Here is a 17663-nt window from a genome sequence, read left to right as displayed (position 1 = left end):
CAGTGCTTCAACTCAGTGCTTTTTAGATCAGAGGTTCTCAACCGATTTGGACTCAAAAGCCCCTCATATTTGAACAATATTCAAAGGCCCAATTACTTTTCCAAATGTTCATGATTTCTTAGATAAAAATTAAGGATAATGATTTTTATAGAAAAATCTATATTTATTTTAAAAATCAGTTTGAGTTATAAGATTTTATTAATTTACATGACTTTTCCAGGTCTAGAAATCACACTTTAAAAATTAGGCTATAAAGGTTTTTCCCAGACATTGGGAATCCCAGTTCTTCAAAGAAATAATAATATAAAAAAAAACAAATCCCTGGTTTAGAACACAGCTTTAGGTGGTATTTAATTTCATTGAACATTCATCAACATTTTTCTATTTATGTTATAATAATGGTAACTTTAGGGTCTAATTCTCACTATTAACTGCGACTTTGTCCTCAATAAACTCCTAATTACTGCTTATTAATAGTTAGTAAGGCAGTTGTTAAGTTTAGGTATCGGGTGGATTACAGGATGTAGAATCCTGTAGAATAAGGCATTAATATGTGCTTTATAATTACTCATAAACAGCCAATATCCTAGTAATATGCATGCAAATAAGCAACTAGTTCATAGTGAGAATTGGACCCTAAACTAAAGTGTTGCCATTATTATACTAGATTTTATGAGACCAAATGACATATTTACTTATAAACAACTTATAAACTATTTAAAATAAAGCATACAAACTATTTACTTATTTACTTTTGGCTGCAAAAAGCCTTAAAAATAAAATACAATTTCACAAAATACAAACTTTCTATTCTGCATTCATATTCATTTTAACCTAAAATATGACAAATTAGATGCTCATTAACTTTTTTTATATAGTTACCTTTATAGAGTTAATAGGCAATTAATGAAAACATAGATTTCAGTGTACATATTATGGTCGCACTTTATTTTACAGTACGTGCACTTACGTGTACTTACAGTGTACTTACCTAAGAAAGTACTGGGGCACATAAGGTAACTACATGGGTTAAGGTTAGGTTTAGTGTAGGTTCAGGGTTAATACCTAGTTATTACCCAGTTACTGAAATTACTGTATAGTATATTCATGCAGAACAGGACTGTAAAATAAAGTGTCACCCATATTATTAATGCTATTTGATTAATCAATGCAGTACAGTTCACAAAATCACATTGCACAGTTTTAAAGCCTGAGAACGTTTCATATCAACTCGACGACGAGACTATGAGAATCAATCATAATTGTTGCGTTGATGAATGCGTTGTGTAGTTTTCAACACATCCTCACAGCAAACAACAGCATAAACTACCCTGAGTCTTCACCGTGTGAAGTAAACTTAAACTGAGCATCTCCTAAAATATTCCAATGGTTCCTCTACAGGATATCAGCAATCTCTGGGGATGTAGACGGCAGTCTGTATTTCACATCAAACTGTATCGGACGTCCAGCTCTGGGGTTTCCCATTCTAAAAGGCCAGGTTAATTCATGTAGAAGTGAGTGTCATGGGATTGGCGATATGCTGAAGTTGTGATCAGAGCTGGGACTCAGAGTGGTAGGGGTCGATACAGGTGATACTTCCAGAGCGTCTTCTCTGTAGTCAGGGGACGCGGGACTGTCAGGAGACTCCGGAGGTTCTGCACGCTCCGACCTGCCTTGCATTATTTCCTCAGGCGTCTTCAGAAACCTGTGGCAGACCAAGAGACAGTTTTAAAGACATTTCGGTAGTGACTGATCAACACATGGGCCAGGACGCAGGATGTAATTTCACCATATGCAACATGTTCCTGTATCAACATTCCAATCAACCAATCAGATTTGAGGGACAAGTTTACAGTTTATGTCAAGTTTAGGCTCACAGCCAGGGTTCGGTGCTTCTACATCAGTGTTATTCACCATCATTTCACTCTGATTTTAGGGATAACTTATGGGTAGGGTTAGGTTAGGGTTAGGACTAAAACATTTTAGACAGGAATGTTGACCCTGGAATATGTCTAACTAAAATCCGGAAGTGCGACCAGGACAGCATTTTCCTTTTTGAGATCATCATGCCCAGTTTAACAGAATTAACAGTTTTAGCTCCCTCTTGTGTGAGTTCAAAAATCTACTTTATCAACTGTATCTGTAAAAAGAATTTTTCAAATATTTGAGTGAATTTCTATTTTGTATAAAATCTGTATTACTTAATTTTTTTTTTTTTATTATTACAAAGTGTGGGGACATTTACTCATTCTTAATTTGTCTTAATTTTCCACATTCTATAATAACAGTAAAGTGATTAAACTATGAAATTACAGATATGGACGTATGGGTACTATTATATATACACTATGTTCATTCTCTCAACCGACTTAATCAAGCATCTCTTTTAAACGGTATGTATTGAAGAATGCATGTCAGACCACATTTAATCACACCATTTCAGATTTAAAGATTTTTAGCATCATAAGAAACATAAACAGAAATTCATGCAAAAGTTAATTGGCTTTTAGTATCACTTGTGGAAAAAAGTACTCAATTAAAAAGAGTATTTATTACAGTAAATAATACATTTTAAAGTCAACCCTGTGGTGAAAATCAAGTTTTTAATGTTGTTTATATGTCTATGTCGTGTTTTTAATATGCTTTAAGACAAATCATGTGTAAATTCATAAGTCAACACCATTGCTGAGTATTTTCTCCTTAATACTGCAGTGAACCAAAGACTCTAAACTTTTAAATATATAATTTTAGTGATGTTTTAAGGGATAAAATAATTGACTACAGGTGGACTTTAAAAGAATGTAGCTACTGTAAGTGTGAATTGAAATGTATTAAATTCAATTAGTTGAACTTTAGAGCGTTCTTGACTCATAAATAGGACTTGAGTGTGATTTCGTATTTCTATTGGTTTTTTTTGGTTGAAGTGTACACCAAAAAGGTACACTTCTGTTTCATCGGCAGATAAAATATTAAAGATTATGAGGGCACATTCACATTCATAACACATTATTTATTTTTTTTAAATGATGATGTGCACCGATAAATCATTTATAATAAACACTGCAATATTCCATAAAAAATAAGAATTGTCCATTTTGAATTCATGGTGACCTTAAAAATTTACTTAAAGTAACTACAAATGCGCATTCAATACAATTACACTTCTTTGTTACAAAGGGTATGACTAATTTGCCACCATTAAATGGAATTAGCCTATATAGGAATAATATCAGCATCACCATCGGCTAACAACTGATATAATAAGTCAACTCCGACATTTGAGTTATGAGCAAGTACAAACAAATACTAATGTGCTTCAAATGCCTCCACTTACCGGAAGAGCAGCCTCTGCCCCGTCTCTTTCTTGATAATGTTGAGTTTGTAGTAATGGCGCAATGCTCTAGACATTTTCTCATAGGTCATATTGGCCCTGTTCTGCAATTACAAACAAACAGACCCGATTATTGTCAGTAACACTTAAACACAGAAGACTCTCCTGATAAAGTACCTTGTGGTTTCCCCAGAGTCGTGCCAGTCCATTGGGATCCACCACTCTGAAGACCATGGAGTCCGGATCCTCCCAGCGGATGAAGGCCTGATACCGACTGTCCGACAGCAGGTGGTACACATAGTGCCATAACAGTTTGCAGTCTAAAGAAAAGGATGGAATGGTCAAAGGCATGTTACTTTATGGTTTTGACACACTGTAATTTGTATTCTTTTTTTCTTCATTTCCAGGGTTTGGAAATTATTAAAAAATATCAGCCATAGTTAATGTTTCCAATGAGCACCTGGAATCTTTCCATTGGCCTCAGTGGTGAGTGTGGTGTTTGCAGGTTTACTGGACAGGTTGAGAGGCTCGTCTGTACAGACAATATTTACAGGCTGTCCGGTTTTGTCTGGAGATTTCTGTTGCAGTCCTTCCTTGGGGGAATGTTGAGAAAGCTCTGCAGAATATGGGTAAACAGTGAGCTAAAAAACAAACTCATCCACATCCTATATTAGCTGATCGTGACAAGCTTTGGTGGGTCCTTTAAATATAACAAACAAAAAATACCACTGTCCTGGGGTGGGCGATACACCCGTAGACACAATTAACCGGTATAAATTTGTCAACCGGTCTCTATCGCGGTGACGCTCATGTGACGTTGCTGTGCTGCGCGGTCACAAAAGCTTATAATTTGAGATCATATTTAATCATTGATGTTTAAAAACAAGTGATTTTAAACCGTTGAAACACAATACGAAGCGAAAGAGAACTCATTTGTGAGTGCGTTTTGCTGACTAATTTGGCTTGAACGGTTAAATACACACTTATATGTCAAAATGACCATCTTTGCAAGTAAACACAGTCATTTATGTCTTACGTGAATGTAAACAGTTGAGAAAGAAAACACATAAGTATATTGGATCCATGCATTTGGTCTTAAAGTGACAGCAACCTATTATTGTTAATAAAAAAAATAAAAAAAGAGAAAATCTCTCACTGCTCTTGACTGAATCATTTTTTAAACTTTAACACATTGAAGACTACACTCTAAAAAACGTTGGGTTATTTTGTGTACCCAATAGCTGGGTTAAAAATATTGGGTCGTTCTGTTGGGTTATTCGGATCATTTATTGGGTTGTTTCTATAACAACGCAGCCCGTTGGGTTAAAATTCAAATTTCAACGGTTGATCCCCGCAGCTGACAGAAGATACACGGGTGAGTTAATATTACACTATAGCCTACAGTATGCATATTGTATACATGTTTGTTTTTTTCGATATAAAGTGACTTTAAGCTCTTACATAGTATTATTGCCGTTTTTTTCTAAATGTTCAGCCAATTATTTCCATGTTTATTTCTCCCAGCTGACTGCTTTTTGTCCGCTATCTGCGACTAACGACACCAATATGGCAATATAGCCAGCCAATTTCTTAATACTCGGTTGTGATACTCTTCCTAACTTTCTATGTTCTTTCCGATTCTTTTGGGGAAAGTTATTCATATTTTCATATATTAACCGACGCGCTCGGCTTCAAGACCCAGCGGAAGCCTGGTCCATCCATCCAGTGTCGCAGTCACTTACAGGAAGAAGGTATGCTGAGTTATATAAAGGCCTACATTGTAGCGCAAATGTTTACTTGTTTTATCCCAACTACAGTGTGAATTTAAAATACTACAAAGTGTTAAACTAGGCTGACCATACGTCCTCTTTTTCCCGGACATGTCTTCTTTTTGGACCTAAAAAAAAATGCGTCCGGCCGGGATGCCATTCATTGTGTGCGTTTTTGCATTGCTTTAGAATTAGATCGCGCCTTCTCGCACCATTGTTCGGTCGGTCTTGATGTACTGACGCGTCTTGACCATGCGTCAACATACGACGAAAAGGGTACCCCCATAACGTCCATGTGTGACGATTCGGGTTATGGGTAGGTTTAGGTATGCGTTAGGGTACCGCTAGGAGGCGCTGCTGGTGCGCTTCTGTCTGCGTCTCATATTGACGTTAAAGGGGTACCCTTTTCGTCGTATGTTGACGCATGGTCAAGACGCGTCAGTATATGACGTTTTGGGGTGAGACCGGGCTGATGTACGTAAAAAACTGCACCACGGCTTGTCAACAGTGGCACATGGCTCCTGAACTGCGATAGAAAAGAGCCCAAATGTAAATTCACAAACGATTTACCGAGAAATTTCCCATGTTCCCGATTAAAAGCCCCGAAATATGGACACCCTAATTAAACATTTTATCTAGACAACTCTATAAAGATAAAAAATTATAAAATATAACTATGACTGGATAGTAAGTTATTACCATAGACAGTATAAGAAATGGACAGAGTCATCTCATTGGAACTCAATTGAGGCAAGTGAAGCCCATTTTTAGCGATTTTTTAGGACTTCCGTTCCTGACGCGCAGACTCAAACTGAGCTTGACGACGTAGATGTGACGTGAGCAACCCGTCTGTCTTCTAGTGGCTGTGGCATGAGAAATCTAAATCATTCCCTTCCGAAACTTGCAGAGACGGAGATCGTGAGTAGGAGGTGTCCATGAGCTACGAGCAGGAGAAACTTTTGCTAGGTATTCTGATTAATTATTTTGTCATTTTGCCTCCACGTCTCCCCGATTGCCCGCGAGCTTCTCCTCCTGTCCATACGGTAATTTCTCTACTGTGGGACAGAGAGTCGCGTGGTTATGACGCAATCGTTAGCCTACTTTTACAAAAACTGTTTTTACGGGTCCATAACGTAAGATACAAGGTAATGGAGCCTTTTATACATTGTCGTGTTTCTTTAGAAATAAATAATGGACAAATCGAGTCTTTAAACGCCTCAGATGTAAAGTTATTCGCTGTCAAAGTGACGCCAAAATGAATGGGAGTCAATGGGATGCTAACAGCAGGTGAAGTTCTGCTACAAGATGGTGGCACGCGGACGGCTTCAACTTCCGGTCGACTTCCTTCCCGCTTGGTTATTACCAGGGGCGTCACTAGGCCCTTTTTAGGGGGGCTTCAGCCCCCCTAAACTTCTGCCCAGCCCCCCTAAAAAATATTTGATTAATATATTTTTTATCGCTTCAGTCCCCTTTAAAAAAAACTCATTTGAAACGGCGGCAAGCTGCGTCAAGTTTCGGCTCCTCCCCTTATCTGAGTCTGCTTGGATTTAGCGCATTTTTCAATCTGCAGGGGCGCCGAGCAGAGCGAGGTGTGTCGTGAGTGCATTTATTGATAGATTGCTATGATATTACATCTGCATCGGTGCAGTTCTTTGTCATTTATGCATTGCAGTTTACATAATGTAATGTTACTGGAGCATTGGGAGCAACACAGGACGGTTCGGTTTCTCTTCCAATACCAATACGTTTCGCTGCGTTCACCTTCAGCCCTTATCAGTGTGATAGTTGTTTTTTTCTACAAAACAAAAATGAAGCGATTAACACCCATGAAAACATACTTTAGAAAACGATCATGATTTATTTTAATTTACTTTTTAAACTTTAAAACATATTATTTTGTATTTCGTTATTACATTATGCTGCCATGCACAGAAATGATTAAAGACACACATCATTGTCTGAAAGCACTAGATGGCCTTGAGAGAGAAACATCATGTGGAGTTATTTGGTTTTGTATTAATAAATATAGTTTTGTATTAAGTAATAATGAATCAGTAGAAGTGTATAGCCTACATATATTAGAGTAAAGGCGGCCGCACACCGGACGCGCAGCTCAGCGCCGCGCCGCGCCGCGCCACGTCTAGGACAACTGTCACCTGAAAATCCGATAACATCAGCAATTTTCTGATTTCTGTAAATAAATATAAAACTAAATGTATATTGCAGCACAGGGTGAGGTCCGTATATACATTAACTACGATTTGAGACACATACATGTAAATTTAATATAAAACTAAGTAAATGGCGCTCTGTGGCGCGGCAGGATTTTGAACACGGTCCTGAGCCGCCGCGGACAGACGCCGAAAGGCGCCGCCGGTGTGTGTACTCTCATAGAGAATAGTGTGTTCGAATTTAAAAGACGTGGCGCTGCGCGGCGCGCCGCCGAGCTGCGCGTCCGGTGTGCGACCCCCTTAAAGGGATTTGTGCTTTTCTTTTAAGCACTTGATTTATAGAAGTGGCAAATTGATAATTCATGTTGTTATTTTTAATAAATAGAAATAAATATAGAACAGATTAATCATATTGCCAATAGACAGTTACATTAATACACGTTTAGCTGGTTAGTTAAATGATTTGAAATTAAATAGATTTTCACGGGGTGACTTGATGAATAACCAACCGTATTGTTGATTACAAAGGCTAAAAAGCTTAAAAAATAAAATAAATAATTTATATTTCATTGTAGATGGACTTAGTTACCTAGCTTTCCTGGTAGCTTTGTCTGAGAAAATGATTCATAAATCAACCTATCAGTTGACCCTATGTTTACTTTCTTCACTGACAGACAAAAATTAAAAGCCTGTATCAGTCAAAGCTCAGCTTTAGGAGGGGAAAAGACAGAGCAAGATAAAAACAAAGAGAAAAAGAGTGTGATGCCGATGAGGTGAGAAAAAAACAGCTGCCCGCACATGGTTTTAAAGCTATTGTCATCCAATTTTTTTGGCCTTCAAAACATCTTAAAATGCACATATGTAGATCAGAGAAATCAAAATTTTCTCGGGGGAGCATGCTCCCCAACCCCCCTAAATACCTCACATTCGGTACCTCAGTGATTATAAAACCCTGCCATATGCATGTTACTGGATGAATGAATGAAACTACTTAATAATGAGCATTAGACCATAAACTAACCTTTTTTTTTTTTTTTTTTTTTACATCATACCCTCATTGGGGGCTGAGCCCCCCTAAAATGAAAATCCTAGAATCGCCCCTGGTTATTACAATAGCCAGTTAAGTTACATAACACTTTTCAGATCACCACATAACTTACCCATTAAATAAAATGACGGTTGTTTGAGACTTTATTCCTTTATAATAACATTTATTACTTTTTAAATGACACATAGCAGTAAAAGGACATTTTAAATGGAGGTAATTTACCATAATACATGGCCATTGCAGGAGCTCATACTGTAAAATTACAGCTGTGATTTTACAGTGAATTTATAGTAGGTTAGTGACAAATTGTTAGTGACAAATAAAGCATATTGTCACTGACAATAGGCTTTATTTTTGTTAATTCACTTTATATTAACTAAACTTTTTTTTACACAGGATGCTATGGATTCATATGTAAGGGAAACGCTTCAGAAGTGGAACCTTGAAACATTAATCGACAGATTTGCAGGTGAGAGATAATGTAGCAAGCATATAGCAGCATCACTAATATAGTGAAACCTTTTTAATTTGACTTCATGAAAATTAAAACTTAGGCCTACTAGTAATGAAGGATAATAAATTATTCAAATGGCACCTCTCCTTAAAGTAGTCCACCAAAATGTTTTAAATTGGTCATAATTTTTTCACCATGTCCCTAATAACCTGTTTGAATTTCTTTCTTATTTGGAACACAATTCCCAAGAGTTTTTTTTTTTTTTTTTTTTCACATCAATAAATCCAGAATAAATCAGAACATTTTCACACAGAAAGGAAAGCCTTGAGTCACAAATGCATTTTGGGACAAACATGACCCCACACAAACACAAATGCAGGTGCACACACATGCATACACAACTTCATTTCTGCTAATTGGTGTTGGTTTTATATACACATAAAATTTTTTTTTTTTTTAATCTGCATTTGGTTCATTAAAATAAATATAATTTGACAATCAAACTCTACATCTTTTCTTTTAGTGGCATTTAAGTTCTATTTTTGCTAATTTGTGGTGTTATTGCAAAACCAGACAATTTTTAAAACATGTAAAATAATAATTGTTACTTTATAGCATTTGTTGAAATGATTTGTAGGTGCATCATTTATGACAACACAATTTGGGTAATATTTGATCCATGTGTGCATATTTACCATTTAATTTTTTTTTTTAAAGGTTGGAACAAACATCATTCAATATTTGGAGGAGGAGGAGCAACGGAGGCAATTCCCTCATGTCCTGCAGATTGGGGATAAATTCAACTGCTCACAAGCCTTCGTCATTGTGGGAGGAGCGGCACTAGAGCAAGACAGCCTTTTACAAGCTGTGGATACATGCTTTAAATTATTTTATGTTTTAGACATTGAGTATCCAAAGCCTGCAGCAGCTGTTTGGCAGTTTCTACAACACACAATATATTCTGTGCCAGGAGGAGTTCCATCAACTCACTGTCGCCTACTTAGGCAGTTTATAATTGGATAAGCTGGACAAGCTTTGGTTTGTTTTGTTTGTTTATTTTTGTTTTTGTATTCCATGTTTCTTAGAACTTAAAACATATATGTTTAATATATATTAAAACATTTGTATTCCAATGTTTCTTAGAACTTTATCAATAACTTTTGAATGCAATGTCTAATTGAATGTAAATAAAGCATTGTTAATATACTTAAGTTGTGAGTTATTTATTTACATGGCAATAATAGTTAATTATAATAATACTAGGTTGATTAAAGCATTTTGACCAAATAACCCAACAGATTCGTTTTTTGTAACCCAATTTATTGGGTAAAACTAATTACCTAATTTATTGGGTTAAAATAACCCAACAATAGGTCGGTGCTATATCAACCCACCATTGGGTTAGCTGTTGGGTCGTTTTTAATCCAACTTTTTTAAGTGAGTAGTGTTCACTGACTGCAGTGTTTTTATACACATTTGATTACTTTATACAATTTATGTACACTGTTAGACCTTACCAGGTTTTTTTACAGTAAAATACTGGCAACACTGTTGCCAGTAATTTACTGTTAATTGTGCAGTTCTTTACTGTAATCTACAGTATGTTACTGTAAAAATGCACTAAAACTCGAGTTAACTAATTTCACTTGCAGAAACCGACTGCCTTAAATTGACCAACTGTCATTTTAAATGTATTAACTAAAATGTATAATGCATTAATAACGTGAGCAAAGTATTACTGTGAACTTATTTCTTTTGAAACCACAACAAAACTTTTGTAAATAAAGAGATTTCCACTGGACCAGCAACTACACAATCACCACCTGTTAAAGCCACACTAAGTAGAAATTGTGTTTTTGTCAAACAGCGACCCCTAGAGTCGCTGTGGAATACTTGCACTGTCGTAAATTATATTATAACATTTTTACATGATTGCAGCTAAATCACAAGTAAATAGTCTATAGGCTAGGCCTACTGTATAATTTAATTTGTGTTGTTTTTATTGGAATGTAAACATTACAAAATGCCAGATAACATCATTAAGTTCAATGTACGTCGCATTATTTCATAACATTGGCCGTTATGATGTCATTAGACATTATTATTGCAATTTATCATAATAGTTTGCAAATTGTGCTCGTTTACACTATTTACAACCTCTACGTTAGGCTTATTTATGATAATTATGTGAGATATTGAAAGCTGTTCTCATGATAATCGCAGGAATCAACGTCAACAACGTCGTCACGAAAGCAACAGATATGAGCTGCATTTTATAGATCATCAGCTAAAATTTCAAAATCAAAGACCGCAATAAGAGAGAGCAGTAACAGCCCTGGTAAGATAATTTCGTTTCTTTACTTTTAATGATGAAGATTGTGTGTTAAGCGTCTGCGATTTACTTTCACTTTGATTTGCGATAGTTTGCACGTTGGCTTGATGCAGTTGCTCATCTGCGGTGATGCGTGTTCCAGCGCGTCGTCATATCTGGATATAACATAATAGCCTATACAACGCTCTCACACGTTTTTTTTATTAAATTCTTTTTAAGCATTTTTGGGAGGAGTACAATTTACATATGTGGTTTCAAAAACCATATGCATTTACACTTGTCCAGTTTCGTCTGGAATGCGTCTCAGATCTCCTCCTGAAGTGGTTTGAGGGATCGGATTCAAATGCGTTTCGGAGAGCATTTAAACCTGGACTTTTCACGATCGGATAGCTATCCGATCTGAGAAAACGCATAAAGTGGCCAGGTGTAAACAACCCCCATGACAAAAACATACGCACGAAAGCCGAAAACAAACGCTGGTTGGCCTCTCACGTCCAAATTTGACGAAGTGGTGGGGGAAGTGACGTATGCCGTAAAGCAGTCGAATTTTGTAGTTCTTTTTGTGCTCTTGTTACTACCCGAACACCGAAGTTACATAGTGCCAATAAAAGCGATACAGACCCTGTCAGGCTATGGCAGACGTGTCATTCAACCTATTGTAAGTCGATGTACCATCACAAGGATCTTGGAAATATATTATGAAGGTTGAAAAGTTACATAGTGTCGCTTTAAATAAAGCAACATGCAGCGTATCATCAATATTTGTAGAGCTTCTCCTGGACTGAAGCACAGGCTCTACTCTTCAGCACAATAGTGACCCAAAAAAACAAGATTTTACAGTAAACTATTGGCAAACCTGTTTTATAACTTACAGTTTATTACTGTTAAAATACATTTTGTGGGTGTGAATTTTTTATCTTACACTGTTAACCCTTTCAACCCCACAGGGAAATCCACACTACAGAGAGTAAAAAGTAACATTGATGCAGTGTTGCAGTGAGATAATTAAGAGAATATGTAAATGATTGTTGAGCATTAGTGATGAACACCTGCTGTTGGAACAGAATAGAGAAACACAAGAACAACTGACTTCCAGCCATTACACATTATTAACCATATTATTAACCAGTATGACTTTATTTCTGTCATACATCTACATAAGTTGTTATTAAGATGTTTAATTGAAAATGTTTGGTTTTAAGTTACCATTATAGAGATCAGTGCTTGCTTTAGTTGGGATGCTGATGCTAAAACATTAGTGTTTCTTTTGCTGCTTGAGCTGGTTTTGTGCAAGTCACACTTGTACACACACACACACACAGTTTATGAATGATTGTGGTTATAATGATTATGATGACAAAATCATCATATTGCCTGTTCATTCACTAAGGAATTAATTCTCACTCATTCAGAGTTTAATCCTCAATCAAAAGTGTCTCATTACCACCACTGTGAAACCACAGCAATAAATTACAATGACTCATTTTTTTAACACATCATGCTTAAACCAAAAAAACAAAAACAAAACAGAGCTACTCTGTCTTTTAGAAACACAGAGATATCACAATTTAGCTAAAACAAAGTATAAATATAGTAAAAAATAAAAGTTTTTAAGCTAAATTAAGAGTTTTCTTAGAGGATTCTTAGAATCTTTATGAATACGGGCCCTGATCATCTTCCTCTTGACTTTTTCTTGCAATAACAAATGTGCTTTATAAACTCACTGTTACAGCAGCCAGAGAGAGATTAATGGTAAGAAGTCAAGGGACAAGAGACCAACTAAAGAAAATACTGATCTCCATCATGGTGACAACAAAGAAATAATGTTAAACTGGTTTCACACTCAGTGTTGCTGGAAGTCAGTTGTAGTTTTTGTGTTTCTCTTTTTTTCTGTTCTTTTTTCTCTGTCCTTCAGTGATTCTGCTTATCAGGCGTTCATCAGTGTCTCAATTCACTCACTTCTTTTATTCAGTCAAGTGGACTATATTAGTGAACTAATGTAGGGGATAGTGAATGAGGGTATAGGGTGTGATTGAGTGTCGATTTTGAGCACTGTTAATTCACAGTATATTCCTGTAGGCTATTTTTGTTTTATACGGTATATTACTGTTTTAATGGAAACTGGTATGATATTGTCAGAATTTGGCCTTTTTTTACAGCAAGGGTTAACAGTTCTAGTGCTTGAAGTTTTTCAGGTAGGTCTGTTTCATGTCTTTGTTCTACTGTAGTTTTTTCTTCAATATGCTTGCATTCAGTTTCTTTGTTCTTTATCACGGTTTACTGTCTTCAGTAAGCTTGAGAGTTTTTTTATTTTTATTTTTTACTTAGGCTAGTTGTAGATTTTTTTTTAATACTGAACATGGTGCCAAGAATTATGAAATTTCAATGGTATCAAAATGTTTGACATTTAAAGCAAAACTAACTAAAATAATCGTATTTAAAGCAAAAATAACTATTTTATTATATTATTTATATATCGTTATCGTGAAATAAAATGACTCGTATCATGATATAAGGCATCTGCATAAAACCTTGAGATCTAGTCTCAGGACTTTTATAAAGGGGGTAACAAAGATGGCTTAAACACTGACCTGTTTTAATGACTTGTGGATGCTCAGGGTAAGAAGACAAGGGTTTTCCCTCCTGGCTGTGATCCGTGCTGCATCCGGCTGTTAACACCCGAGAATTTGGATTCACAGGACAAACAGGAACACTTCTGTTAGAGGGAACACAAGGACCTGCAAGACCATTTATCAAGTGCTATTTACAGCTGCAATTGCAAAGCAAATGAACATTTTATTTATAACATTACAGGCTCAAGTCTTACACAAAAAGCCAGTGTAATATTGTTTGAATGGAGTTAAGTCTGATTTAGCCACACCTTTTGGCAACAGCTCTAGTTTTGCAACCAGGAAATTCCCTCCTGCATAAATGAATGGGTGTAATTTAACCCCACGTTTGAGAAATGAAGCAGATCAGTGTGTTTATAAAGAAATAGACGGAACAAGGAAGAGTTCTTTCAACTTGTTACTTAAACTTACCTTGAAACCTAAATAACCAGATAGATAGATAGATAGATAGATAGATAGATAGATAGATATACGGATGGATGGACAGATAGATAGATAGATCACCTGTGGTCGCATGCGAGTCGAGCATCTGTTGTGTGTGTGTGTTGGAGTTGGCCAGCGGATTGAAGATTGCACATCTCCTTTGCTGCTTCACATGTTGAAGGAGTTCATACAGAACATCACCTGTTTCACAGCAGTAGCAGTTATATTCCACAGTGCAGTTATTCTAAAAGTTCTGGACAAATCTGATAACTATAACCTAATAGTTTTAGCATCACGCACCAGAGCTGGGACAGCGGAGACGGAAGTCCTCTTTGGTGAGAAGACAAAGTGCCTTTCCGTTCATCTCAAATCTTTGGTGGTCCGCACGTCGCAAAGAGTATTCCCTCTGAGCCCAGCGCAGCCAGAGATTCACATCCTCTTTATCCCACAGAGAAGGATTGATCCCTGTACATTACAAACCAGAAAATAAAGGGCTCATTCACTCAACCTTGTGTCATTCCAGAAACATAAAGAGATATTGTGCAGGATGTCCTATAATGAAAGCAGCAGTGTGAAGTGACTCTGAATCTCCAAAAAAAAGAAAAAAAAAAAAGCCTTGCATGTGTTTAAGGAACAGACCCAAATTGATATCATAATTTGCTGAAAATACATTCCGTGTGTCGCAAATGTGAGTATATTCAAATCTCATGTGATGCATCTGGAGCCACAACTTGAATATGTGCAAGTTTGAATGTTATTTGAGAGTAAATTGAGTGAAAAATTTCAGTCTAATCCTCTCACAAAGCTTTTGTATGATTTTTGACTACAAGAAGACTTAGTCCCTGTTTACACCTGGTATTAAGATGCGTTTGGTTGATCGGATCACAAGTAGACGAGGGAGACACATTCCCGTTTACACCCGGTGTCTTAATCCGCCTCTTTTGTCCACTTTCAACCACTTCTGTCCTGATTTCTTCAAAAACAGGGTCTATGGGCGGATAAAAGTATGGGCTTTTTCAGATCTTTTGATCTAATGGACAAAATAAGCTCTTGCAATTTACATATGAACACGACCGGAGAAAATAGAAAAACGTAGCTTTAGTTTCTGCTCTGACAGCAGCAAGATCACGCTGAACGCTGTGAGTGTGTGTTAGAAATCAGGAATGGTGAGAGAACATTGTGCTTGGTACATTTGTCCTCTTCAAACTAAACTTGGGTCTTCAGCCGCCAGTTTAAATCCCTTCTGGCTAGAGCGTTTCCCATAATGTTACTCATTAGGTCAGTATGTGGAGAGAAGACGGTCTTTTGTGGCTGTTTGAACACATTCGACCACATGAGCGTTTACACTAAGCAATCCGGTCTAATGGGTTTTCAACTACCTCTGGAAGTGGTGGAAAGTGGACAAGCTCAAAGTGTTTTAGACCCTTTAAAATCTGTATTTAGTGTCGTCCACTTGTGATCCGATCGACCAAAACGCATCTTAATACCAGGTGTAAACAGGGCCTTAGATATAGACAAATATATGAGGTCAAATGCTTTATGGTTTTGTTATTGTTCTTTTTGACCTTTTGAAGACTACTGGCTACTGTGTGGAAAAGTACAGCTTGGATGTTCTGCTGGAAGAAGTCGCATGTTTGAAGCAGCATGATGTTGAGTACATTTTTCCTTTAATGCATGCACCTAAAACATGTTTAGTCATTGTGATCTGTATGCATTTATTGTAATCGCAGAAGTGTAGTTTTTATGGGAACATACGTAGTCTTCCAGGGAGCTTGCACAGTTCATCAGGCATGGCTTCATTCAGGGAGGGAGGTCCGTTCTGAGGGCTGAGCAGAACGGGCGCACAAACTGAGGGTCCGTTCCCATTACAACTCTGCTGACGTTTGGAAGGGAAAGCAGAAAGAAACATTTACTTTAATAACAAATGAAAGGGAAGTCTTTATCTCAGCCTTTAATTCCCTTTCATGTTTTCAGTGATTTATAATATATGAATGAACCAGAAAGGACAGAAAATAGATAGTGACTCATATTTTGCTGAATGAAAACAATACACTGCAAAAGTGAAAGTAAATTTGAGGCACACAGTTTTTATTTTCAGTTTTATACCCGTCGCCTAAATTGTTAATAAAGTAGATTTGCATCAAAAATCTACGGTAATATTTTACTTTCATATTATGATATTTTGAGAGGGCTTGCAAAATAACAAAACAGCCATTTGAATATAACATTTGCTTAAAGTGAAGTGTTTTAATGTGATTCAATTACTTTAGTTCGTTTTTTATTGAGGCACTAATACAAACATTGATTAGCTTACTCATTCAGATTTCTTAACAGTAGGTCTACAATGCACTTATTTGGTGAGTGAGTGAGTGAGTGAGTCTCTTACCTTTATTAAAGGTGGCGGAGAGGAGGCGTCACTCATGTTAACCTTCAAGACTTGACACACTCTTCTATTTATTCGCGACACTATCAATAACTGATTAAAATATCAACAACTTGTCGATGTATACACAAAATAAGGCGTTTAAAGTCGCGTGACGTCGTATTCTCACACAGCAGAGTTTGTCTTTTTCTTATGCGGATCGCCTGCAAAATTAAGAAAGGAATCCTTCCGGGAAATGAAAACGAAAGAGACGAAAGAGAGCGGATCTGCCAGGGGCTGTGTGTGTGTGTGTGTGTGTGTGTGTGTGTGTGTGTGCTCTTAAATCTCACAAACACTGCAGGGAAAAGATCGGCCTTATGTTTGTGTATGGCTCTCCAACAGCCCATCTGGTGTTTCCTGAAAGTCCAGAAAGATTATTAAACTGAAATGCGTAGGAAATATGCACAGTGGTTAAACTTTAAAAGAGCGAAACTGTAAAAGAACATTGCAAACAAACCAAAAAAAAAAAAAAAAAAAAAAAGTTTTCTATTTTAAGTTTTGTTGATCATTTTATCCATTTCTGTCAGCAATTTTCGGTTGAGGTGCGTCTTTTACGCATCATAGGTTACTTTAGCGCCCCTGGAACGTGAGGGAAACATTCATTCATTTGAATAAGGTTATATGAATAAGGTTTCAGCGTCTTAGGCTCCAGCATCCCCATTTGCCTATAGGACAAGCAGTTTGGAAGATGGATGGATTTCAAGAATCAAAGTGACCATTATACTATAGTAAAATTGTGAAATTAAATAATGGTGAAAATAATTTATCAGTGCGTGCAGATCATATTTTTTTTCCAGGCACATTTTGACCAATTCCCAAACCACATTAATCTTAATAACTTTTGATTTTGTATTTAATAATTTATAAGTGATATATAATTGTTCATGCGGCTGGAAATGAAAAACGCCTTATATTCAGGTGTGCATAAATAATTATTAGGCACGTTTTCATGTATTTTACTACACTTCAGCTTGTGATTCTTATTAATGGGGGTCATTTTTTAGGATTCTTTATAACCTAAGTCTCTGAGATCCTGACAGCCTTGCTCTTCTGGAGACTCCAGGTAGGTTGCAGTTCTGGAAA

The 17663-nt window shown here is 36.6% G+C and overlaps 2 protein-coding genes across 6 annotated transcripts in view; one reads left to right on the top strand and one right to left on the bottom strand.

Annotated features, from left to right (window-relative positions):
• Nucleotides 1-17663, top strand: part of LOC309480649 (putative methyltransferase YdaC) — a 190191-nt gene that overhangs the window by 165449 nt on the left and 7079 nt on the right. The gene's annotated exons all lie outside the window — the stretch shown is intronic.
• On the bottom strand, nt 140-16854 carry etv7 (ETS variant transcription factor 7). Of its 5 annotated transcripts, none has more exons than XM_082145202.1 (10): nt 16545-16854; nt 15914-16034; nt 14459-14623; nt 14240-14359; nt 13987-14028; nt 13697-13843; nt 3792-3947; nt 3509-3651; nt 3335-3435; nt 140-1705 (listed from the first exon to the last, which is right to left on the bottom strand). In XM_082145202.1, the coding sequence occupies exons 1-10, from the start codon at nt 16578-16580 to the stop codon at nt 1522-1524; spliced, it is 1215 nt and encodes a 404-aa protein (XP_082001328.1). In that variant the 5' UTR covers nt 16581-16854; the 3' UTR covers nt 140-1521. The 5 variants fall into 5 exon arrangements, with proteins under 5 accessions (XP_082001328.1, XP_082001329.1, XP_082001332.1 ...); XM_082145203.1 differs by having other exon boundaries at nt 15914-16031; XM_082145206.1 differs by lacking the exon at nt 13987-14028 and having other exon boundaries at nt 13697-13774; nt 16545-16852.

The sequence above is a fragment of the Leuciscus leuciscus genome (assembly GCF_965113295.1).
Source record: "Leuciscus leuciscus genome assembly, chromosome: 18".
NCBI lineage: Eukaryota > Metazoa > Chordata > Actinopteri > Cypriniformes > Leuciscidae > Leuciscus > Leuciscus leuciscus.
This window is presented reverse-complemented; position numbering and strand designations above follow the sequence as displayed.